General features: G+C 42.3%; 2 protein-coding genes across 2 annotated transcripts; one reads left to right on the forward strand and one right to left on the reverse strand.

Moving 5' to 3' along the window:
• Positions 1-1,536: 1,536 nt before the first annotated feature.
• Positions 1,537-22,741, forward strand: hap1 (huntingtin associated protein 1; the record flags this gene model as incomplete). The annotated part of the gene is made up of 15 exons (XM_079160069.1): positions 1,537-1,855; positions 2,208-2,396; positions 13,011-13,087; positions 13,265-13,381; positions 13,495-13,589; positions 14,167-14,275; positions 14,502-14,580; positions 14,664-14,794; positions 14,884-14,958; positions 15,668-15,879; positions 18,119-18,349; positions 18,536-18,873; positions 19,728-19,916; positions 20,159-20,261; positions 21,061-22,741. Coding segments are annotated over 15 exons (2,658 nt in total), but the record flags the coding sequence as incomplete, so codon positions are not given.
• Positions 22,742-22,818: 77 nt separating this feature from the next.
• Positions 22,819-23,558, reverse strand: LOC306696458 (uncharacterized protein). Its single transcript, XM_079160068.1, has 3 exons — positions 23,473-23,558; positions 23,137-23,382; positions 22,819-22,991 (listed from the first exon to the last, which is right to left on the reverse strand). The coding sequence occupies exons 2-3, from the start codon at positions 23,378-23,380 to the stop codon at positions 22,915-22,917; spliced, it is 321 nt and encodes a 106-aa protein (XP_079016194.1). The 5' UTR covers positions 23,381-23,382; positions 23,473-23,558; the 3' UTR covers positions 22,819-22,914.
• Between the last annotated feature and the right edge of the window lie 1,657 nt (positions 23,559-25,215).

The following is a 25,215-nucleotide window of genomic DNA, read 5'->3' on the forward strand; positions in this document are numbered from 1 at the left end:
AAGTGTTGGCCACAAACCAAAACACTCAGCTGATTGGATGAACCGTGCGGTGGAAAGCAGAGGAGGGGAGTAGACCAACGAGGAGGAAAGAGAAATAAAGAGCTTCTAGTGGTGGTGGTATAGTGATACTGGTGCTGGGGGGGGGAGTCAATTCAAATCAAGTGTAATAAGATGGGTGTGTTCAGGTGTACACAGCTGCAGTCTTCAGCTGTGTGCGTGCGCGTGCTGGCCCTGGACTCAGGCTAGTAGCTGTTGCTTTAATTGGGCCAAACCCGCTGAACTCCAGCCATGTTTTATTGACTGCAATAACTGGGCCGAGGTATCAAGTGTCCTTTTGTTACCAGCCCGGATAGAGCATGAAGTCAGTATGTGAGTTGTTCTTTATTACACAGCTTTTTTAACTGTATGAGAATATGAGAAATCAGTGTCATAACCATACCTCCTGTGTATTTTGACTTTTTGACCATTATTGTTCGTAGTACAGGAGCGCTTTTTCGTGGAAACGCGAGGATGAAGCGCTACCCTGCGGCCAGAGAAGGCGCTATGTGGACACAGGCCCATATGGTGCTGTGCTGGCAGATGTTATATAAACAAGAGTTTAAGAAAAAACGACAAACATTATACACATTAGGCATACTTGGTTAAACCTAAAGCCCTCAAATAAAACAGTCCATCAAAGAATCCTACTTTCATGCAGGTTATTGTAAATTTTTACAACATATAAGATTCTAGTTTTCCATATGTGTATGTCATTGGGCAATATTTTAAAATATTGGCACACCGTGTATGATGCATCATGTCAGAGACGATACTGAATCAGTCACAGATCAGCGCATACTGTATTCAATACGACTCCTTCTAGTTGTAGCTACTGGCGTTCACGGTTCTGTGCGTAATTCACAGAGCATGTACTACCTCATGCTGTGTGTGTGTGTGTGTGTGTGTGTGTGTGTGTGTGTGTGTGTGTTTTAAAAGAGATGTTTCAGTTGTGAGGAACCTGATCTGTGTGTAGCTTCAGGCAGTGGTAACTCTATCTTTGTGACCCGTAAACATGGACAGAAGGCCAGGCCCGGTTTTGCTTCTAGTGAAAAGCTCTTTGATCAAACAAAAGGTTTGATGCTGGGAGAGTTCAGGTCTTTTGAAAAATAAATGAGTCTCAATTACTTACATGATTAGATGTATTAGATGCTATCAAATTTGCTTGTTTTATGATGATGAAAATATTCAATCATGATGATGCTTTCTTCGCTAGTTACCGTTTTGTATCACAAATGTATAGTGTTTAGTATAGCTGCAGAAATAAAAGAGAGGTTTAAAAATATAGTTTGACTGATTTCCTAATCAGATGACTGCAGTTACTTATTATGAAGTAACTAGTGTTATATTAATAACATTAGTGTCTCATATTAAAGACATATCGGCACTTGGTTCCTTTAACATTCTGATGTTTCTACTCTCTTTGCCTCACTCTCTTCCTCTTTGTGTTTTCTCTCTCTCTCTCTCTCGTCATTCCCTTCTCAGCCAATCAGAGGCTGATGCCCTGTAAGCCTGCATCGTCTCCCTGAGACACCAGGGGGCCCCAGCTCTGGGTTTGCTTTCACCCTGAACCCTCCGGCCCCAGTCAAGCTGTCCCACCCTGCCTCCTCTCCCCCCTCCTCTTCTCCTCCCGCGACTCCTTCTCCTCCCTCCTGGTCCCCACAGGCCCACCTGGCCTCCCATTCAGCTTTCTCCCTCCATGAGGGGCGGGGGGAGGCCCCGGGGGGCCTGGATGTGGACCCCCAGCCTCTTCATCTTGATTCACCTGAAGCCCTAAGAGACCTGGGAAAACGATGCCACGATGTGTCAACTTTAACTGGTGAGTCACAAAGGAGGAATATCTTTGTAAAATATCTTTTCAAAAGAATGAGTGCATCATCAAGATAACAACTTCACTCACTCATCAATCTGCAAATTACATAAATATGTTGATGATACCAAGCACCAAATTATATTTTGAACAGTGTGATCTTAAATTAACACTGTAGGTTCGTGGATGTATCACTAGAGGGCAGTGTGCCATCGTAGGTGACATTTCAGTTGAATTGTGGTTGTTAAAGCGCTGCTTCCTTTCTGTGTCTTTGTTTTTCTTTCCTCACTCATAAACCCATACACTCACAAATCCCTATACAAATGCACACATGTACAAAACAAACACTCCCCACACTCAGACCTCTGTTCAGACCTGCCAGAGTTGGAGATAGTGAGCCTCCTAGCAGAGGGTCAGCCCAACTACACCCTTCGAGCAGACAGCGTGTTTGGATACGACAATGACGACTGGCTGCACACCCCTCTGCTGACGCCAGCAGTCGTTTTGGGACTCACGCGCGAGCAGATTGAAGAGACTCTCAAGTACTTCTGTGAGTGCATCTTTTGTGTACACTTTACATACCGTCTAGTGTGTAGTGATGATGTTACCAGTGGTAGGCTCCACTTCATGTATCCCATTGAAGTATTTTGTTTTTTTTCCAGGCTCAGATCATTATTATATGTGTCTGACAACATTATGGAAGAACCCTACGCAGAGAAAGTGTGTTTTTTATCTCTTGCTGGATCCGGTGTTACGGTTCAACCAGGGACCCTGTTAACTGGCGACCTTCAGCCGAATGCGTCTGTTGTTGTCCTAGCTACGGCAGCTGTTAAACACGAGAAGAGAACACGTAGCTGTCCTCGTGAATGCCGCATTGTTTAGTTTTGCAATACAGTGTCAAACCTTCTCATTTACAGGCTTTGGTCAAAACATACCGGAGTCGACGTTGGAGCGTCTTTTGAGGAATCTAGTCCACTCGAGTTTGAAACGTCGCGTGCTTGTTGTTTATGTGTTGAAACAGGAAGGGAGCAAATTCCCCTTCCTTTGAAATAATAAAGTTGGCATGAAAACAAACAAACACATAATCGTCTTTGGAGCCTGTTTTGTGGAAACATGTGTTACGTAGAAGAACTCTGTAGCACAGTTAAAAAAATACAAATAAATGAATGAAAAGGTATATACGGGATTCAAACTCGTATCATTGAGTGGAAAAATAATTGGCAAGGGGGGGCAGTGCCATTACGCCACGATAGACAAGATGTTAGCCTGGAGGCATACATAGAAATCTAAAACACAGTTAGCAGTCGCTCTTAAGAGCAGAGGAACCAGATCAACTTGTGACCGCAGAGGAAACCAGATCAACGTCTGACTGCACTGCTTGTTTACCATGCAGCATTTTGAAGTGTACCACGGGGCACTTTTGAATACAGCTGGCTTTGCACTGCAAATTAATGAGGCAAACGTTTGTGATGTTGTCATGAGGTGAAAATACACAATGTGGACAATAACGCATCAGAGCTAACCATAAATGGCAATGCCATAACATGATGAATTTAACCAGCAAAGAACACAGAGGTATCAAGTTGAGTTCACTTGACTTTGATAAGTCAAAAAAGACATAACCACGTTCAATTCTACCATGGGTTAACACTTTAACACAAGAGTTACCAATGAAGATTTTATATCTAGACTGTGTCCAGTTTGCAATTGAAAATAATCTAATCCATGTTAAAGTTTTTGACAAATTTGACAAAACGTGTTTAACAGCTGCCGTAACTAGGACAACAACAGACGCATTCGGCTGAAGGTCGCCAGTTAACAGGGTCCCTGGTTGAACCGTAACACCGGCCTGTTTGTTACGGTGTGTCTCGCTCGGAGAAGTCTCGTTCTGAAGTCTTGCGTCTCGTCCACATTGTCGAAATCGGCTACATTTTCAGCCACAACTCTTTTAGATAACGCTAAGCTACGCTGTCTGTTCTCCAACACAGCAAACTCTGACAACAACGGTGTCCCATGTCACTGATCTATTCAACTCTCACTCACGGTTCAACCGGTTTATTATTAGATGTATATGTTGTCTAGACTGTTGGGTGATGGGACGCTGGTTGCATCCACACTTCAACGACTTTAAGGCTTGCTTTTGTACTGCAGCTATGTGCGTGAGGGATCATTTTTCACAGTTTTTAGTGAATAATTTAAAACACTGTGATCTGCTCTCAGATAGAGAGAGACTCACCTCGGAACAGTTTGACATTCATAACGCAAAGCCAGTAAATCAGTGGCTCAGTCAGCGACGCAACATTCAAACACATGTGAATGTGCAAATATCTGCCGTATTTACTTTGCAATGATATCTGAAAAGGTTAAGAAACTTTGCTCTGCGATAAGGCTTTGTAACATGTTAATCTCCCCATAATCTGAGTCTACAGTACATTTGACTACTCTGTCTGCTACTGCTTTGACATTTACGGCCTTTTTTTTTTAATTAGTCAAAAATACGAGCCACTATGCAGGCTCACTTCACCGGTTTCTCAGGAAAGATCTGCTGAACTGACTGAACTTTATTCCAAGCTATCCCTTACTCCTGATGCCCTTGCCTTTTATAGTGATAGGATTTCACGAGATTGTATGGCTGCGTCGTCATAATGCTAGATAGCCTGTACCCAGCTGGTGCCAAGCCACATGTTTTTTAGGACCAGGACTAACCTGCTCCATGGAGCTTGTGCCATGCTACTGCAACCAGCTTGTGAACACAGTGGAGCATTCAGCAGCTGAAGAGGCAGATATTTCCCTCAGAAGCAGATGGAGAAGACTCCAAATTCATACTAATGTTGCTCTGTGTCTGCTGGATGTGTAGTTAGGCAAGTGGTTGCTAAATAATGTGTCATATCAACTTTACAAGATGCTAATATAACACTGTTGTGTTGTGCAACTGTTTGCATTGCATAGGTTTCAGGTACATCTCTTGCAGAATTTCTGCAACTTCAGTAGTTGCAGTAGTTTAAGGCTCTGAAGCTGATTTGTTTCTTGTCTCACGTTGCATCCATCCATTATCTTGAACCGCTTATCCTGTTCAGGGTCGCAGGGGCACTTGAGCTGATCCCAGCCGACATTGAGCGAAGGGACAGGACCCCAGACTACCACAGGGCTGACACATGGAGACAGACAGCCATTCACGCTCACATTCACACCTACGGGCAATTTAGAGGCATCGATTAGTCTAAACTGCATGTCTTTGGACTGTGGGAAGAAGGAAGCCGGAGAACCTGTAGAGAACCCACGCTGCCACGGGGGAGAACATGCAAACACCATACAGAAGGCCCGTCTGGCCCGGGAAACGAACCCGGACCCCTCTTGCTGTGAGGAGATGGTGCTAGTCACCACACCACCTCACGTGGCTTGTGAAACGTCTTTTTAAAAGCTATTATGATTGTGGTTATGAAGGGATTAAACCTCAAGTAACATTTCATTGGAAGACACAACCAGAAGTACAAGGAAGCATTCGCCAAAATGTTTTACTCACACCAAGAATAACATTAATGGCATGCAAAACAACTGATCCACACCTCTTGTTGTCAGGCAATGATGCTCATCACCACACCACTGTACAGCCTCACGTGGCTTGTGAAACGTCTTTTTAAAAGCTATTATGATTGTGGTTATGAAGGGATTAAACCTCAAGTCACATTTCATTGGAAGACACAACCAGAAGTACAAGGAAGCATTCGACTAAATGTTTTACTCATAAACATTAATGACATGGGAAAATACCCTGGAATCCACTGGGACGTGCAGTGCAGCAGAGGGAGGTCACTTGTCTGGTTACATTATAAACCTGCAGCATGTGTTGCTCTTGTAGTGGGGAGTTGCCAGACTGGGGGTAGAGCATTTCTGATCTTCAATAAGTAATGATTGTTTATATATTAGATCAGAAATACGAGCCCTGTGAGATTGTTGTGCAGTGCTGTGTTTCGTGTGGGTCAAAACAATGTGGCAAATGACCTTTTCAGGGTGTTTCCTTGGCCACATATTGACCTGTGATATCAGCTATCAGTTTGCAGGGACTTGTACTGGTGATATGGTGCTTATTATATCCTCCCCATTGTGTTACAGCAGTGGGCTGAGCTGATTTAATCAAGATTTCATTCCGTTCTTAATTGCCTGTGTTGTGTCAGAAACGGCCCCTCGTGAATGTTCTACTTATTAAATTAAGGTTGTTCCCTCAATGATCCAGGTGATATGATGTCTGGAGAAGGTTGAATCAAAGCAGATTGTAGATTTTATTACTGAGAGGTGACTCAAGACCTTGTCACGTCTTTGCTTGTTATTATGGGCAAGGTACTTCATACTTTACTTCCTCACAACCTATGTCCCCTTGCAGCATGTTTAGCTGTGTTTCTATAGCACTGGCCTGTTAACTGCAGCTGGTTGAGCCATTCCTGTAGAGGTTGGTCCACTTAAACTGTACACGTTTCATTTAGATGTGCTGCCCCCATAGATTTGACTCTGCAAAGACAGATAGGAAATCACAGATAGTGAAAATTGTTTCTCCCCTGTCTCCTGCGTGCTGAATTTGACCTGGAAAGAGCCAGTTCGGGGTTGAAAAATGTATGAGTTGGTTAATATTTGATTGTAGAACAACTGCTGTGTCTTGGGACGGACCGTGACAAGACGGTGAACATGACCGTACACAGGGTGTAGAGTGACTGTGGATCATTGGAAAGTTAATTGTAAATTCCTATTTTGGATTTTGTTTGAAAATAAAATGGATATAAGATGGAAAGTTGTCTTTGTGGTTCCCTTAATAATCAGCGCTATACTTGCTATCTGCTCATAGGAAGCAACCGTCTCATGCTCAGTATGACATGTGAAATGTTGTTTTTTTATTTATCATATTATTTATTACTCATGTAAGTGTCAACCTCATCTATAAGTATTACACATGTCATTGTTTTAGTATAGGGAGAAATATATATTAATAGATGGAATAAAACATTTCAATAGCCCCTTTAAAAACCCTGACAATCTCAGACTCCATTCACTCTATTGCTCCCATCAGACCCCTGTGAAGTGGGTGTGGCTCTGTCTGCACCAGTATTACGCAGAGCCCTCTCTGTATCTGGTATTACATATGTGCACAGAACAAGAACAGCCATTGGCAGGGGCGGAACCTACCATCTCCCTCAATTCCAGAGGGGTGGGTGGTCTTAATGCTGCATCCTTTTAAACGGCACGAGCATCCCCATCCTGAATTATTTTTTCAATCGCAGTTAACAATACTTATCTTTTTGTGCTTGGACAAGGTCAGTGTGAGCAATATCGGCTTTTGTGGCTTGTGGTTTAGATTTTTCTTCCTCCTTCATCCCTCCTCCTCTTCCTCTCCTCTCCTCTTACCCGGTAGTCCAACGTGGCCAGGTATACGAAGGCAGGCATGACGACAGATGGCTCTTACAGTCTGAGGGATTATATATTAACACGAAGCAGCTCAGATTCTCTTGCACACACAGGCACACAGGTGTATACATCCACTCACGTAGGCCAGTGGCTATTGTTTTCCCGAACACACAGGCCAGCAGAATGAAGCCGGAGACCCATTTGGCGCGTGACAGCACAGCGTACACACAGTAGAACCAGAAGAAGAAGGGGTTTAACCGGTGGACCCGAGAGGCGGAGGACAGTTTTTCTCCGGTCACCATGGAGGTGTGGAGCTTCTCTGCATCTGAGGAGGAGGAGGAAGAGGAGAAGAGCACTTCCAGTCTTGGGATGGATGAAGTAGTGAAGGAGGAGAAGAAATGCCTCAACAGCAATAACAATAATAATAATAATAACAACAACAACAAGAACAAGGAAAGCCTTTGCCGGGAGGTGACACAAGGTGAGATGAGCGTGACGGGGCAGGGAATAGGAAAAGGCCGGTGGCATGCACAAGAGGCTGGTCAGTGATCTGCTGAGTCCATGTTTAGAAGAGAGAGTTAAGAAAAAATTATACGTAAAGCATGAAGTATAAAGTGTCATGGTTAATGATTACTCTGCCCTGCAAGTATTGCTGTCTGTGTGTTTTGTTGCACATTGCCTCTTCAAGGTCTTTGTAATCTAACTGCTTAAATACTTTATAGTGCACTTTGTGTACTGCAGGTGCAGTGATGTCATTGCATCACACAAATGATGATTACCCTTCAACAAAATGCTGCTTGATTTTGAAGCTCTTGTCATAAATCTCCTTTAGTTCAACCTGATTATACCCCGAGACATGTCAAGTTTTGTAAATATATTTAGTTTCCTCTTAGTGGTGTGAAGGTCACTGAGCCTTTTGTGTGTGTGTGTGTGTGTGTGTGTGTGTGTGTGTGTGTGTGTGTGTGTGTGTGTGTGTGTGTGTGTGTCTGTGTGTGTGTGTGTGTGTGTGTGCTGCAGCTGCAGCAGTGTAATCAGGCCCTGTGTTCATGTTAGCAGTGGTCATTGTGAGTTTGTGTTTTGTTAAATGGAGGTCAGAGCCATAGAATTAGGGAATAGTACTCTAATGTTACAGTTTACATTTTTGGGGATTTCTTATTCTCTGACATGGTTTGAATCACAGAGAGGAATTTTTGGAAAAATAATTAAATTGGTCGAATGAGATTGAAGAAATGACCCCTGCTGAGTGTTGCCTAACCCTTTACTGTGTGGTCCGTGGTTCAGAGAGTGCAGGTGCATTCAATGTGCTGCTGCCTTAGTTTCGGTTCACTATTGTCAGTTGTCTTCGCATTTTATGTAACGTCATTTTAGACTGTTGATACATCTCAATGAACATGTGCCAAAAACAAGATCATTTAAGGGTGTTGCCTGGCTTATAGTGAATAGCAGTTATTATCGGTTACAGTGTTTTTGAAATGGATGTTTGTGTTTACCATGAACATAACAGGGCTGATACATCTAAGATTGAAAAAGGTGATGTTCTGCTTCAACAGAGCAGTTATTGTGGGCGGGAAGTCTCCTCTATTCCTCCTCTGTCTCGGGCTTTCTTTGTCTAAATGGGCATGTGGCTGGCACCGACACGAATACTGCGACACGGGCTCCCCTCCAGAAAGACGGGACACTCAAACTAACGCATTTCTTGCCACTTTGTCATGCAATAGGATAAATAAATTGGATATATTTTCAGTGCATATATACTTTAGCTGTTTTTAGTTGGACACGTTGTTGCATGTGCGTTATTGTATTGGCATTTCTATATTGTCTGGATCTTTTAGGCTAAAATCCAGCTGTATATTAGTGATGGATCTGATAATGTTATTTAAAACTCCCAAATTCTTTATAGTGAGATTAATGTTACCAATGCAAAATACGTCCAAAAATGTCCTGTGATTAATATTAGGAAGCTCTGTGAGACACATTTTTGCTCCTGCCAATCTTGTCAAGTCTGCACCTTCTGAACAGCAGAGAGCAAACATTTTTGGAGCCCATCCATGCCTGTCTGATCCCCACAACACAACATACGTCATAAGTATAAGTCTGCAAGGTTCATCCATTAGCTCCAGTATTAGCAAGCAAGCAGTTCAGGTTGGCTGCCTGGATTTAGCTTCGGCACAAACCCGAAAACCTCCAGCTGGCATAGCAGCATATCTTACCTCGATCTGCTCTACGTCGTGGCCGTCAGGTCAAGCTGATATATAGCGGATATTTCCGCTGCTGAGACTTTGTGGGTGAACAGTTTAGGTGCCTGCTGCAGAATGCATTAATTCAAGTGCAAATAAGCCATTCAATGAACTTTACTTTAACATTCTGGAGGTAGACTGATGTGAAATAATGAATGTACTGCAGATGGAAATGACTGCACTTGCTGCTCTGCTGATTAGAATTTGAATGACTTTGTAGTGACTGGGTCTTATTTTGTACATGAGCTTGTGTGTGTCTGTACGGGACAGTATCTGAAACCCACGTACAGTCCTGCTGCAGACTTTGCTTTTAGCACAAGGGTTGCAATCCATTTTAAGTGCATTAGCATTTGAGGAAGTTGAACAATTATGGGATTAACCTTTGTTAATTTACAGAATGTATTTTGGTGGTTACATGATTAACGTGATTGTGAGTAATTTAGGCTGTAGTTTATTAACGTGATTCTTTAGTGTACTCCCTGATTCAAAGTAATTTAGTGAGTGCTGTACAGACCAGCCAGCAACATTCTGTTATCAGACACAGACATGTTGACGATGTTGTTGACGATTAGGGTTTTTCAGGTGCATGTGAGCACAGTACTTCTGTTATTCCTTTTTATGTAGGTTTTGATTTAATTAATTAAGAGTCGAGCTTTAAAGTTCTTTCTTGACCTCTTGACAGAACAGCAGTAACCTCTCACCTCAAGGTCTATTTAGTAGTTGCTCTGGACCTTTTGATCATACTCCTGCAGTGCCCGCGCAAATCGTGCCTGTTTGCTTGGCCGGTGTTGCTGCTTGCTGCCCTCTTGAGGAATCGCCAATACTCTCGCCAATTCTGAAGTCGATCGGATGAACAGTTGTCGAAAGAATCGAATGCATGTATGCAGACTGACGCCATTTTATTTAGATAACAGCGACTTTGTCAGCAGATGGAGTTTGCCCGTTTTGGAATTGTGAATGTGCAAATGTCCCCATTTCTGAGCACTTTGAGGACTTCTTGTCCATGTTGGCTTAAAGATTAGAAATGTATCTATATAGCTATCCAGCGATATATAAGTAATTTAATTGATTAAATGAATGTTTAATGATTACTTTTGTGCTTCTTTTGTAATGCTCAGTTGCGCAAGTTTCCAATTGATTTGTCAGTTTCGTCATCTTGGTTTTGCATATTCTACTTTTGCAGGTGTGGCTTTGACACATGAATGTCTTTTGACATTTCTCTGGCAAAGCTTTGTGAGTATTTACGATGAGTTAGACTGCTTTCACTATCACACGAGTGAAACTTGTTGTTTCATGTGTTGGTTTTGAATTTCTCTTCAATCTACTTAGTGAAATGGAAAACAACGTCCTCTATCTTACAGTAAATCACCTCAGACTATAGACATGAGTTATATTATACAAGTCATGGTCAGCACAGTAGTTTAGCCCAAGGTTAGGTTCGTTCCATTAGGCTGATGAGACACTGACACAGCTACCCAATCCCTGTGTTTCCAGGCCAAATTCAAGGGCCGCAATCGAATTACTTTGCTGTCTGGCAACCTCCCATCTCTTTAGTCCAGCAAAGTCTTCCACCAAAGTAAGATTACAACGCTGATTTAGTTTTAGAGGTATGCAGTGTCATTCAGAATTGCACGCTAGTCAAGCCAAATGTTGTACATCCTTAAACAGACGAGTCAGACGTCTAAAGATGGTATGCACCTAAATGAGTTCTGCTCCAAAAGCACAAAACTTGCAACGGCAGGTAGCATTACAAAAGAAGCGCAACATTAAAATGACAAACAATGATAACTTGACAGTGTTTGACTCACAACCAGAACAGTAACCACATCAATGCTTCAAATGACTCGTTGACCTTAAACAGCGCTTCATCGTTATTGACTTTGAAGTGGACACAAACAAATCATTCCCCAGGATGTAAACAAAGTTTCAGGTCAATAGTCAGTCGCTGTTATCCCTTCCACACTGTACATGTCCTGCTGGTCTGAACACGTTGTCAGTTTAGCCCCGGCAGTCTCTGCCGATGAGCTATATTGGTATCCAGGAGAACGAGGTCTTTATAGCCGTCTAATCTGGGCTGAAAGGGATCAAGCTAAGAGGATCAGTATCTGGCTGACCACATGGAGATGTTGTGGTCTGTAGCTGTGGAGACTTCAAGAAGAAACAAGGTGTACTTGAGGATCTCATTCATACAAAAAAGACTGTCGTCAGTCTTTTTGTGTCCATTTGTGTTTTTACAGGTTCATATTTAATATTTAAAAAATGTGACCAGGGTGTGTTTATGTGGGCAGCCTCTCTTCACATGACAATTCGATCTGTGTAACAATACATGTTTAAATTTCACATTTTTAATCAATAATACATTTTAACCAGAGCAGTGATGCAACAGAAAACCACAACTATTTTTTTAAAATCGAAAATCAAATGGAAAGTTAACAGTACTGGACATGTGAGTTGATGGCCAATATTTACAGGGTTGCCTCTTTGCGACAAAACCAGCCCGATCAAAACCTGCCCCTAAAAATATATTCTGCTTTTAAAGTCCAACAGCATTGCTTTCATTGTCAAATGTATTGTAATATCTACAAAGTAACGGCATAAATGTTAAATACCTGTATTAAAAATATTTTTCCGTAAACAGTTATTTAAACCTGGTCCTAAAGATACCGTATATTATCAGAAATAAAAGTGTGCTCTGTAAACGTGTCGACCGATTCAGTGACACACACACACACTGACCTGTGGCTCTCTGTGTGTGGCTCTGCCAGGACAACACAAATGTGCTGTTTTTACTTTATACGCATTATTGCAGTCTTTAATACAGTTTTCTTTTTTTTTTAATACATTTTTTGAAAGTTTTCCTGTATTTTGCCCACTTTCCTGGCATCACGTTTCTCCCCGGGGTTGAGTGAGTGTGAGTGTTGACTGGAGTCAGTTTGGTAGGATTAGTTTTGGGGGCAAAATAGGTCTACCCAAGGAGAGGATAAAAAATGTAATCCGTGGCAACACTTCAAAAGTAGCTCAATTCCACGGGAAAAAACGCGGACCTGGCAACACCCTTACCTTAAATGGTAAATGGACTATACTTGTAAAGCGCTTTTCTAGTCTTCCGACCACTCAAAGCGCTTTAACGCCACATGTTATCATTCACCCATTCACACACTGGTGGCAGGGGCTACAATGCAAGGTGCCACCGGCCCGTCAGGACTCGAACTAAAATTCACACACACCTGCGGGAGACATTTTGGGTTAAGTGTCTTGCCCGAGGACACATCGACATGGACTAGTGGTGCCGGGGATCGAACCGCCGATACTCTGATTGGAGGACAACCCTGCTCTACCACTGAGCCACAGTCGCCTAGTATCTTCTATTGTTTAAAAACTTAAATAGAGGAAGTGATCAGCCAAAATAATTGCTTATTATTCCTTATCTCATGATAAATATTCAGCAAGACTTTGTTGTTCCACTATCCTTTGTGTGATTTCTACAGCTCTTTCTCTTCATTCATTAAATTCCTCTCTCCCTCCTCCCTCAGTGCTGTGTTCAGACAGAGTGGGCCAGGTCACCAAGACATATCATGACATCAAGGCAGTCACCCACCTGCTGGAGGAGGTGAGAGACACACAGCAGATGAACGGGATTATAGATTACAATTATCTCTCACCCCTTACAGCACTCTTGTGTTTGTCAGTGCGATCAGAAAAAAAGTACATTACAATATATAAATGTACTATATCATTATGCATTATTCCGTAAAATAAATGTAGAATTTATGCCTTTGCTTTGCAGAAAGAGCGGGATCTCGAGTTGGCAGCGCGAATCGGTCAATCCCTCCTGAAGCAGAACCAAGAAATAACCGCACGCAATGAAATGCTGGACGAACAGCTTGAGATCGCAAAGGAAGAGGTATAAACAAACCTCGTGTCACGAGTGTCTCACTGAAATAAACGATCTGTGCTGCGTTGTCAATGTGGTGCTTACTTATACAGTCAAGTGATGTTGTTTACTGCATGTTCTAGATTGCTCAACTACGCCATGAGCTCTCGATGCGAGACGACCTCCTTCAGTTCTACGCCAGCACCGAGGAGATCGAGAACGCTGAATCACAATCACCGTGGGTTTACACACACACACACACACACACACACACACACACACACACACACACACACACACACACACACACACACACACACACACACACACACACACACACACACACACACACACACACAGAAGACAGAGGTTGAGGAACCACACAGCTGGAAATATTTAGATTCATATAGTATTAGTTTGTTTCTGAACAAAGTGTAGGTTTGTGACTTAGTCAATATAGATATCCTTAAAAAAGAGAATCATTGTAATTCATGCTACTAATTTCTGTTCTATCACTACAATTGAACAGAAAACACAAATTTTCTTTTCTTTTAATAAGATATGGAGCAACCTCTTACCTTTCAATAAACAGAGTAATAACTTTTGTGATATGACGGTGCTACTTGGGCCTTTGACTGGAACAGACAAGGTGTACTCTACTACATTATCCTGGTAGTACCACTCATTCAGTTAGAAAATAATTGGATGAAATAAACATGTTTGTTTCGTGATATTGTTCACTGGTTCTGCAAGCTCAGTTTGTGAGTAAAACATAAAGATGTCTAATGCAGAAAATGTATCTTTTCTTGTTGTAGAATAAAGAGCAATGAATCGTGCAGTTCACTCAGCAACTTCGTCCACTACGACTTCCTGCAGCAGAAACTGAAGGATTTAGAGGACGACAACCGCAAACTGCGATTAGAGGTATGCAATACTGCAAAGCTCTAACACAGAATCAAATGAAAGGAACGTTTTTCATACATAAGAGATGAAATGAGACACTTATAAATGTTCATCATGATTCTTATGGCCATGTCTGTATAAAATCTAGCTTTTTATTTTGTACTGTACATTTAAATGACAATAATAGGTCGTTTTTTAATTGCCAGTGTGACATTTTGACATTGTTTGCATTGCTTTGTTTCTCCAGGCCAGTGACCTCACAACAGAGACGACCAACTACGAGGAGCAAGAACAGGAGCTGATGATGGTGTGTGTGGAAGAACTCTGTAAGTGGTACAGTCTTGTTTCAGTACATGAAGGTAACACAGAGACGATCAGTATGTGTACTTACCGGACTTGTGTATTTCAGCATCCGTTAATCGGCGGGTCGTCGACCTGTCGGAGGAGCTAGCACGGAAGGTGGAGGACTCTCTCCGAGAACAGGGGGAGATCAGCTCACTGCTCGCACAGATTGTTGACCTGCAGGCCCGTTGCAAAGGGGTGAGAGAACGTTTCCATGTTCTCTAGGAATGGACACTCTACGAGTGTCAAATCCCAGTAAAACTCGTCTAACTGTCTTCTCCCTCTAGCTCACCCATGAGAACGGGGAGCTGAACCAACACCTGGGTGTCTCCCGTGAGAGCCAGCTAAATCTTCAATCAGAGGCAAGTCACTGACAATCCCTCTGACAAAATATACTCAATTAGTATCCCTTCACATCCAGCAACACTTGTGTGTGTAAAACTGATGCGTTTCCGCTTGCGGCCTTTATCGGTTTGATTCTAGCTTGAGCTCAATTGTGTTTTCCAAAATAAATACAATTAGAAATGTGGACGTCTAAAACATGCTTTTGTGTTTTCAAGTCTTCAGACATGCACAGGTGTTGTATTTCATTGAATGTTATTGTAGGCAAAGCACAAACCACAATGCTCACAAACGAAACAGAAGGTAGTCAATCAAAGACACCGACAATCCGAGTGCTTTGGATGTCGGCCCAGTCGAAATGCTACTAGCTGACATTCCCCACTCAACCGGTCCGTCTGCTATCAGACTTTCAGAGCCCTTGTCAATCTTCTGAGACAAAAGTAATGATTTTATGTTTACTACAGACCTCTGAGTTTGATGAGAAGGTCTGTGTGTAACACAGCACTGCACATACAATGTCTAGTTGATATTTTCTTAATATGTAGATCAGCTACCCTAAGAGCCTTCCCATGGTTTCCCAGAAACCCCTTCTCTGCGTCGCCACACAGACCTGTTTATATGTGTCTTTGCAGATACTTAATCATTAACATGTCAATATTCGGCTCTGAATTATACAATGTATTCTTCTTGTACTACAATTTGACAGATATGTCTCCTTTTGTCCTGCAGCTCAAGGACCTGCGGGACAAGTACTCTCAGTGTGAGGACATGCTCCGCGAGGCCCGAGAGGACATTAAGAACTTGCGTAATAAGAGCCTTCCCAACAGCACGGTGCAGCGCTACACTGCGTTGGCCTCTGTCCTCCCCATGGACTCACTGGCAGCCGAGATAGAGGGCACCTTCCGCAAAGGCCTGGACACCCCGGCCCCCCCAGAGTACAAGTGAGTCTGTGCTTTTGTTTGTGGCACTTCTCATGCATTTCATTAAGCTCTGTGGGTATTTGTTGCTCTCTGAGTCTCCACCTTTCCCCCTCACTATGAAGGCAAATCACTGTCAAAATCCGAGAGCGCAAATGAGATCCATGCGCGCGCGTATTTTACTTTGACGAGCGCTTTTATATCACTCCGCGAGCAAAATTCACTCTCGCGCGAGCAAAAGTCGCCCGAGAAGCTTAAACCTGTTCGCTCGCGAAACTTTATTCTGCTCGCTTTCTAGTCATTTTTTCTGCTCGCTCGGAGTAGTTTTTCTTTTTGACAGTAAGTGGGCGGACCCAGTCTCATTGTATCTCTACATCTAATTGGTTACAATGCTCGTCTTTGGATAAACCGGATATCACTGACACAGACGCCAGGTCTGTTAGAGCTGGTTATCAATCCGCCACTAAACACTACTCCACTACATCGCCACTACATTTGCTTTGAATTCACTCCATCATTCTATTACAGACGATGTGTGTTTGATAGTCAAACTGTGACAAACAGCTCAAAGACACTCTTTGATCTTAATTGATTAAAACATGATGCGATCATATTTAATCATACTGTTGTGTTTACAGAAGAGATATAATGTAGTTGTATATAATATGAGCAACAATTTGGACCTGCTCAAAGATCTGGAGCCAAGATTAGGGACCACTGTTTGTTTATTAACTGTTAAATCACTGACAATTAGTTAGTGGATGAAAAAGTATTCAGATCCTCACTGCAGTAAACGTACTAATACCATACTGATGAAACAATAATCCACTACGAGTAAAATACCTGCATTCAAAACCTTAGTCAAGTATGTTATTATCAGCAAAATGTACTTTAAGTGCAGAAAGTAAAAGTACCTGTGCAGTAAAATGTACATTATTTGCCCCTAACCTGTAGTGCAATCTGAAAATCTCCCCCTGACGTCTGTGTCAGTGATATCCGTTTTATCCAAAGACGAGCATTGTGACTAATTAGATGTAGAGATACAATGGAGACTGGGTCCGCCCACTTACTGTCAAAAAGAAAAACTACTCGCGAGCGAGCAGAATAAAGTTTCGCGAGCGAACAGGTTTAAGCTTCTCGAGCGACTTTTGCTCGCGCGAGAGTGAATTTTGCTCGCGGAGTGATATAAAAGCGCTCGTCAAAGTAAAATACGCGCGTGCATGGATCTCATTTGCGCTCTTGGATTTTGACAGTGATTTGCCTTCATACCTCACCCAAGGTGTTGTCAAAGGCAGTTTGGGGACTTTCAGTCTATCGCTTCCTGAAAGCTTTGTTGGTTTCAGTGACCTTCAAAAACTCCTCCAACCTGTTGATCTCTTTTCTAGCGTGGCATTTCCTCTGGAGTAACCGCTGTATAATTATGTTTTTCTGCACTAGTTTAACCTTTTGCAGTACCCAACTGATCTCCATGTGCTCCTCAACTTGCTTTCTCAGATTGGTGTTTATTGAAAGGCTTGTTTGAGTTTAAGCACTTCGTCCACCGCTGGTCTGCATTCATGTGGCTTGTGTTGTTTGGCAGCATTTCTGCGCTGAAATATACAAGTAGTGTTAAAATCACAATCAGACAAAGTAAATGTATATAAGACTGTAACATCTGTTGCAAACTAGCAATAAAGAGCTACTTCTCATTAAGACAGCAAAATGTAACTAAGTTTATCACAGGAAGGCCGAAAAATCCAGCCTTACGCAGTGTAAAGCGTTTCAGTTAAGCCAGGGGCTCAGGCCTTTCTGTGGGCGCTGGAAGTAGAAGTAGCAAGTTTAATAGTTATTCAAGATTTTCTCTTTTCAAGCAATATTTATTTTAACAAAGCAGGAGTCTAAATTGTTCTTAGGTCAAAGTGGCAATCTCAAATATTTTCATTTAAATAAATGTCTGTTAAGTCGTTATCTATCACTGAAGGAGGTAGTGGTGATTGAGGCTGTGGCCCACCGATGAAAGTATCTCAAATGGGTTTCTGTGGCAACATTCATGGTGACAAAAGCCTTTGAAAAACTCCAAAAAACTCTGAGCACAACACCATTGTTTTCACTCAAATAGATTTTTTCCTCTGATCTTGTTTTTTTTTCCAGAAATAGTTGATGTAAATCTGATGTTGACTGACTAAAGATCTTATAGCTACTGTGGAACGAAGCAGCTGACTGCGGCAAAAAATGTATTTGGATCTTTTTTTGTGCCCACTCACCCCCCAGTTTCTCCCTGCAGGAACCACCCGTGGCGTGTGTTTGAAACAGTGAAGGTGGTGAACAAGGTGGTGAACAAGGCCGTGAGGCGGCGGTCTCGGTGCCACTCCCCGGGGCTGCCGGGCTCCAGCCCGGTGACAACTCGCTCCAGTTGCATCAGCACCCCCCGAACCAGCTACTATGGCTCAGACAATGCTAGCCTTACTCTGGAAGACAAGCCCAGCTGCAATAATGCTCAGAAAGAAGACAACAGGTGTGTTTGAGTGTGTATTTATGCACATACTGTACGTGCACTATAATATCAAATGGAAAATTCCAGATCTATTTTTGATCATTTTACAAGTTAAAATGTTTTTGCCACATGAGTTTATGATGATGAACCCACTTAAAGGTCCAGTGTGGAAGCAGCTAAAACAAGTGTCACATCTACTCACCACAGACTTAGTGGGCCGAAGCGTCTGGGCCAGCCAGGCACACCAGGAGGCCAGGACCTTGAAGCCGCCTTGCGCAGCCTGTCAGCCCGCCAGCAGAACCACTCCTCTGAGCGGCCTTTCTTCGATGTGGAGCGTGAGCGTAAACTCCACGCCTTGGCAGCAGACTGCGAAGAGGCCGAGGGCTCCAGTGGCTTCCTGACGCCAAATGACAGCCTGGTCTCCAGCCCAGCAGCGTCGACAGGCACCAACTACTCCAACGGCAGCTCACGGCCCTCCTGTGGCTCCTCAGGAGGATCCAGGTCCTACCTGCCCGACCGCCTGCAGATTGTCAAACCTCTGGAAGGTAAAAGTCTTATCCCAGTTTAAGTGGAGTCAGGATGGAGCACAAGCGGCGCTGATCATTGTTGACATTAGTCTGTGATCCTAATTAAATACCACCGGTGCAAAGCTGTTCAGCTCTTAAAAGTAGAAAGTATTCTTTCAAAAAAATAGAAGCAAGGCAACAGTTACAAATTACTTTTTCTTTTTCTTTTACAAAAGTAGAAGTATTATAGAATATGATATTTATCTACATTTGACGTTATCAACCAACGTTAACTGATCAACAGTTAAAGTCGGCAGTAAAACTCAAACAAATATAGCGGTGCACCAACAAAATGAATGTAAACATAACTTGTTTATGTACAAAATAAACTCATACTGTACTTTTCACCAACATAATATTACATACCACGATTACATTTCCATATCAAGATATGCCTTCGAAAGTCACAACCATTATTTATTATTTATTTGTGATTTTTGTTCACGTCTCTTTTTTGACTCTGAAGGGATAATGAGACAATATGGATCAGTAGAAGTTATGCTTAATAGTGAATATATTCACTTTTATCGTGTCTGTATTTTGATATTTTTTTGTGAACACAGGAGGCTCTTAAACTCTTTTTTTGTGGAGAAATTTGATTATCTGATAATAATAATAAAAGTTGTAATATAATAATTCCAGACTTTACGGTCCGTTCTTCAGTTACATTTAAAGCATGACATGAAGATTGAAACCTAAAAACAAATAAGGCCAAACCTCAGACAAACCTTCTCAAATAATTCATAGTCATTTCTAACTGTATAAATGAAACGTAACTGCATCGTATTACAACGTTCTTCAACCTCGGTTCCCTCCGACTCTCTCGTCGTCAGGCTCGGTGACTCTGCATCAGTGGCAGCAGTTGGCCAAACCAAACCTGGGAGGCATCCTGCATCCACGTCCGGGCGTCCTGACTAAAGACTTCAGGGAGCTCGAGGTCGACATACAGCACGTCTACAGTCTGAACGACCTGGAGGAGGATGAACCGGACCTGTCGCAGCTCTCTGGAGCACATGGCATGGGTAGGACACACGTAAACACACTCATGCTGCACAGTCCCACTCGCTTCATCATTCTCTTCACCTCATTAAATCTCATCTAGTCCATGCTTCCTGCTTTCTCTCCTCCTTTATATAATTCATGTCCCATTTATTGAGTGGTATTACTTCAGTTACCAGCTTCATTAGCTCTTGTAGTTCGTCATTGAACGTAACGTTCTCCACGTGTAGTTTAATGTGCATTTTCTCCCTCCATGACCTCGCAGTCTCTCCACCTGGTCCCAACCTCCCTCAGACCTCTCCCACACATACCATTACCACCTCCCAAGTCCTGCGACCCTCCCTTCTCATCCCATCCTTATCCACTAGGTAAGAATATACATAACTATTTGTTTTAGCATGCTGTTTTGTGTTATTTGCTATTGTTGTGAATGTGATGTACATGAGTTACTGTAAACTTTGACCCGGGAACTCCTGAAAAAGATTAATTTTGGTTCATTAATCCACAACTTTTCTTTGCAGATTTCCTGTCTTCCATCATGCTTTTTCTCTCCCCTTAAACATCTGCTCTTTACCCCCAACAGTGGCAGAAAACGTCTGTCGAGGCTCTTCCTCCAACTCTAAAAGGCGCCTTCGGGGCAAAGTAAGAGTCGAGGGTTATGGATACACTATGAATACTGGATTTTATTATTAATGACGGAGGCACAGGACCAATGTTTGTTCAACTAAATAACACCATGGTTAATAATAATAAAGACGTTTTTGTTTAAGGTCGTAGCGGTGTTAAACATTTGCTATGACCTAACTGAAAAGATCATCACCACTTAATGGAAAAATCATGCACTGTGCTTCTGTCGCCTCCTAACAACACTAACTTGTTTGTACTCCCCACATATTCTCGGCTTGTTATGTTTTAATGTCTCCTGACCTTCCTAGGTTTTCATCTCGGCAAACCACCAGATCCTGTTTCATCACCGCTGCCACACTAACATTGTGTTCATCCATCTTACAGCAATGATAGGCAGACAAATTAACTAACTCAAACTGTTAACATTTTATTGTTTTTTTCATGATTTGGGAATGAGCTTGCATGTTTGTGTGAGAAGAAACAGCTTTGTTTTGTTATCTGTTGTGTTTTTGTTTTTAAGTGTTGTTTTTTTTTTCCCAGGCTTCGCTCTTTCGGGCTGCCATCTTGTCGGAACGGTGAGCTCGTGAGCACTTCATCGCCATCCCACCAGCGGCCCTTTGGCCAAGGAGGCCGGACCACCACCAACACCACAAATGTAACCACTTCATCACTGGGACTCCTGCAGCTGCTGCAAGAGCGTGGCATCTCAGCCTCTCCTCATCCACACTACCACCTGCACGACAACCATAGTAATAAACCTTCACCCTCCACAGTAAAAGACAAAAGTGGAGACTCCCCGCTGGACAAAGAGGGACGAAGGTACATTTTCAGTTTGAACTTGGTCGAGAAGCTTCAAGGTCTGGGGTTGCACAGAGTGGCAGCCTGGGGGATGACGGGCCGCAGTGTTAAAGGGAAGCAGTCGGTCATCCTCTGAAAGTTTGATGAGGACTGTTCATCACTTCCTGCTTCATCATTGACCGTAGGGACTTTACATCCAGCCATGTGATCCCCACTGCAGTAAAAACATAAGCCACAGAATGTGCTAGAGCCATACTTTAAGTTGTCGGTAGTGACCAGTAATATTAATTTCGATGAATGTGTGTACATTAGGTGTGTGTGTGTGTGTGTGTGTGTGACATCTTCATCTCAGGAAAATCAGCTGATTATCACCAGTTTCTTTGACTTAGCTTCTTTTTACACAAAAAAAGAAACATGAAGAAAATACATTTTTATACTGTGTATCGTGATTGTCATTTTTCACGTTTTCCCTGCCGCTGGTTTAAAAAAAACAACAACTCATCATCAGTTTCCAAAGTGGAACATCACTTATGTGTAAATAACAAAGTTGTCATTTGGGGAAATTAAAAAGGACTTCGTGCAGTAAATTAATGTTAATTGAAACCACAAACTGAACCAATGCTGTCACACTGAAAATCTTTCAAATGGACTAAAATACACTCCGTCTTCCTGCTTATTAGCTGCTACATTGAGATTAGCATGTTGTATATAAGATTGTCAAATATACTAAGTTAAACACTTGAGACGTTGATCAATTGCGATGACAGACGATGCGCTGACTAAACTGAAAAATGTTGATGATGTTGACATCCTGTAGCCGTCTGCCCTAAAGTACACCACCTGCTTTCACGGAGCACATGTTGTTATGGCTGCTGCACACAGCACAGAGTCACCTGTTGGACATTTCTGAACTTTATCCTGAGCAAAACCTCACCAAGATGAAATCAGGTTTGCCATGCTGCATCAAAGAAGGTGAATGGGATTTTTATAAGCAATATGTACATCTACTGCACTGTGTCCACTGAAAATCTTGCTTGTACAAAATCTGCTGAGTTTCACGTCATCAGGAATTTTTAAATTGCTGGAAGGTAAATTAAATCAAAACAGTTTCGGGCATTCAAAGTGAGTTCTCCATGTGGTCAAGAATCCTTATTTAAAGACAAGCAGACAGGTGGTCCTAATTATTTAAACAGCATGTTTCTTTGAAATCTGTCTGAACAATCAACTGTAGCAAAAAGGCAAAGGATACTGTGGATTTAAAAGGGAAGAAATCATAAACACAGGTTTAAAAAATGTGTGTTCTGACTTAAATCAACCAAACCACTGTTTCTCCGCACTACTGTTTGCTCTGTTCTGTGTTAGCGTCACAGCTGTATATGTCGGTGTGTGTTTGAGTTGTACCACTTGTGAATAAAACTTTGCATTTCCAGCCAGCACAGTTTTATTCGTCTCTTGTTTACCTCATGGCAGCGATAAAGACAGAGATGACTATTGTGATAGTTCTGCAAAATAGTTTTATTTATAAAGTTTATAGAGACTTTATATAAAATGTGAACAAAAAGCAGGAAGTCTGAGCTCTCAGGTCGTCGTTGTGGCTCATTCTGCGTCCCGGCGGCCAAAGTCCACCCAGCCCTGGTAGTCCCGATCTGACATGCACTCAGAGTTCCTCATCCCTGTGAACAAACCATTCCTACATGAACCACACACAAGGGTTCAGTACACCGATCTGAGCACCTCCTTGGATCTCTGCCCACTCACTCAATCATGTCACAACAAAACAGTAATCGGAGAACTTTCACACCCGGACCCACATCATACCTGAGATTGCTTGCATTATTTGTTTGGTCATAATCTCCCGTTCGTCCTCCGATAGGTGTGCCCGTCTCTCCATCCGTGCTGAGGGAGCCTGAGGCGCCGGCTGCTGTCCGCCTGCCGAGCCTCTCACCGTCTCCCTCTTGGCTAGCAGCTGCTGTAGTAGATGAGTCTCTCTGGGTTTTCCAGCTGCAGAGGGTGGTAGCAGTGCAACCAGCAGTGCAAACACCACAATAACTTTCCTCGACATATCTGTGTACAAGAAGAGACAAAACCAGTTATATTTACTCAAAGTGACAAAATAATTCGATCTAAAAATGAATGAAAGGAGTTACCCGTTACCTGTGAAGACTGTTTGAAATATGTGCACAACAGAATTCAACAAGTGTGACGCTTCTGGTGCACACCGAGCAGATCAGCTCCTTTTATACCACACGTTTGGTGTCAGCGATTACGGCTTCAAATCAAAGAAAGATAACAGCGTTCACTGATTGATTGGTAGACGGATGCATTGGGAGGATGTGCGTAAAGGAAGCCATTGACCATGACATCCACAAATCCATTATTATGCTTTTCACTTACCTGGGAAGGCCCGTTTTGCACTGCAATAACAATAAAACGAGTCAATGTGTTAACATAAGAAATCCAATACTCCCGTGGAGCCTTGTAGCCTGTAACGTGTAGCCACTGAAAACAGGGTTTTCTGGTGTTCTCAATTGGCTTCCTCTTATTACATATTTTCTCTTTAAACATTAGCAGCTACTATTATACTAAATATTCACACATGTTGGAACGAAAGACAGACAAATTCATTATTTCCTCTTTCCGTGTAGCATATAAGTGCCTGAATTCTAACCCTGTGTGGGCTGTAGACACAGTTTTTAACTTTTCATTTTAAGAAGAGCTGGATGATGAATCTCATTTGACCAAAAAGCAAATTTAATATAATTTAATGATTGTTTGGAGGCGATCATTGCCTTCACCGTGTCACATTGTGGCCTGGACTTTCCAGATGACGTACCCTCTACCCTTTTAGTGAAAACACTACAGAGCATGGTTGACATACTGTATAGATTTTCTACAAGTGGCTCAGTTATTGTGTATCTAGTTGCCACTGACGACATGTGATGTATAATGTCAGAAAACAACATGAACACTAGAGTATGTTCTACCAGGCAGTGAAAGCATCACCTGTCAGATGGAGTTACTCGTAATGAGTTATGTGCTAAAAAAAAAACCTCAGGATGTAAATCTGAGCAGCTTTACAGTAAATTAAACTCTGCACCTGACACATCATCCTGCCGGTTATTGGGACAATGTTTGTGACCTTTTTTGGCCGTAGTCATGTTTGACACCCAACACTGGAATCTGATAAGCGTCCCAGACACCACATACTGTAGACAGCTTGTTACAAAGATCAGACTCCACCTTATCAGGCGAGGCTGCAGCAGATGCTCCTCGCTGGTGAAAGGTTACGATGAGTCTATTACTTAGCATGTGAATACATTCATGGTTGTGTAATAGTGTCAGTTAGACCACAATTTCTTAATCCTCAATGCTGCTTTAAGCTGCTAATCTCTCTGGCCTGAATTCAGTTTCGGTCCCGATCAGGTCTCATAAAATTCATAATAACATAATGTATTAAAAAGAAAGGCTAGACTGACATTTTTCATCCTGACTTGGAAAATCCACAATATTGCACTCATAACAGATAGACAGTTACAGAATTTATTGCAGTAAAAAACAAGTGAAATGGATTGAATACACACCATTTGCTGAGCTTGTGATAAAAGCCGTGTTAATCATACAGATTAATAATTAAAAGTAACCCGACTAATAACAAGTTGCTGAATTCTATTGAGTTCATCTACGTTTCACATGAAAACAATAGCCGTGGAAAGTTTGGGATTATCTGTAGTTGTATCTGTAATGGAATGCTCTTTCAAAGAAATGACCTTTAAGAATGAATGTGACTAAAGGTCACATAATAGTGGCGTGCAAACTGTCAACTGTTACGTTCCTCTGAAGGGTGTGGTTCACAGCAGATTGAGTGGGTTTTTAGATTCTTATATGTCAATCTCTTCA

Source organism: Pholis gunnellus (assembly GCF_910591455.1).
Source record: "Pholis gunnellus genome assembly, chromosome: 5".
NCBI classification, from domain to species: domain Eukaryota; kingdom Metazoa; phylum Chordata; class Actinopteri; order Perciformes; family Pholidae; genus Pholis; species Pholis gunnellus.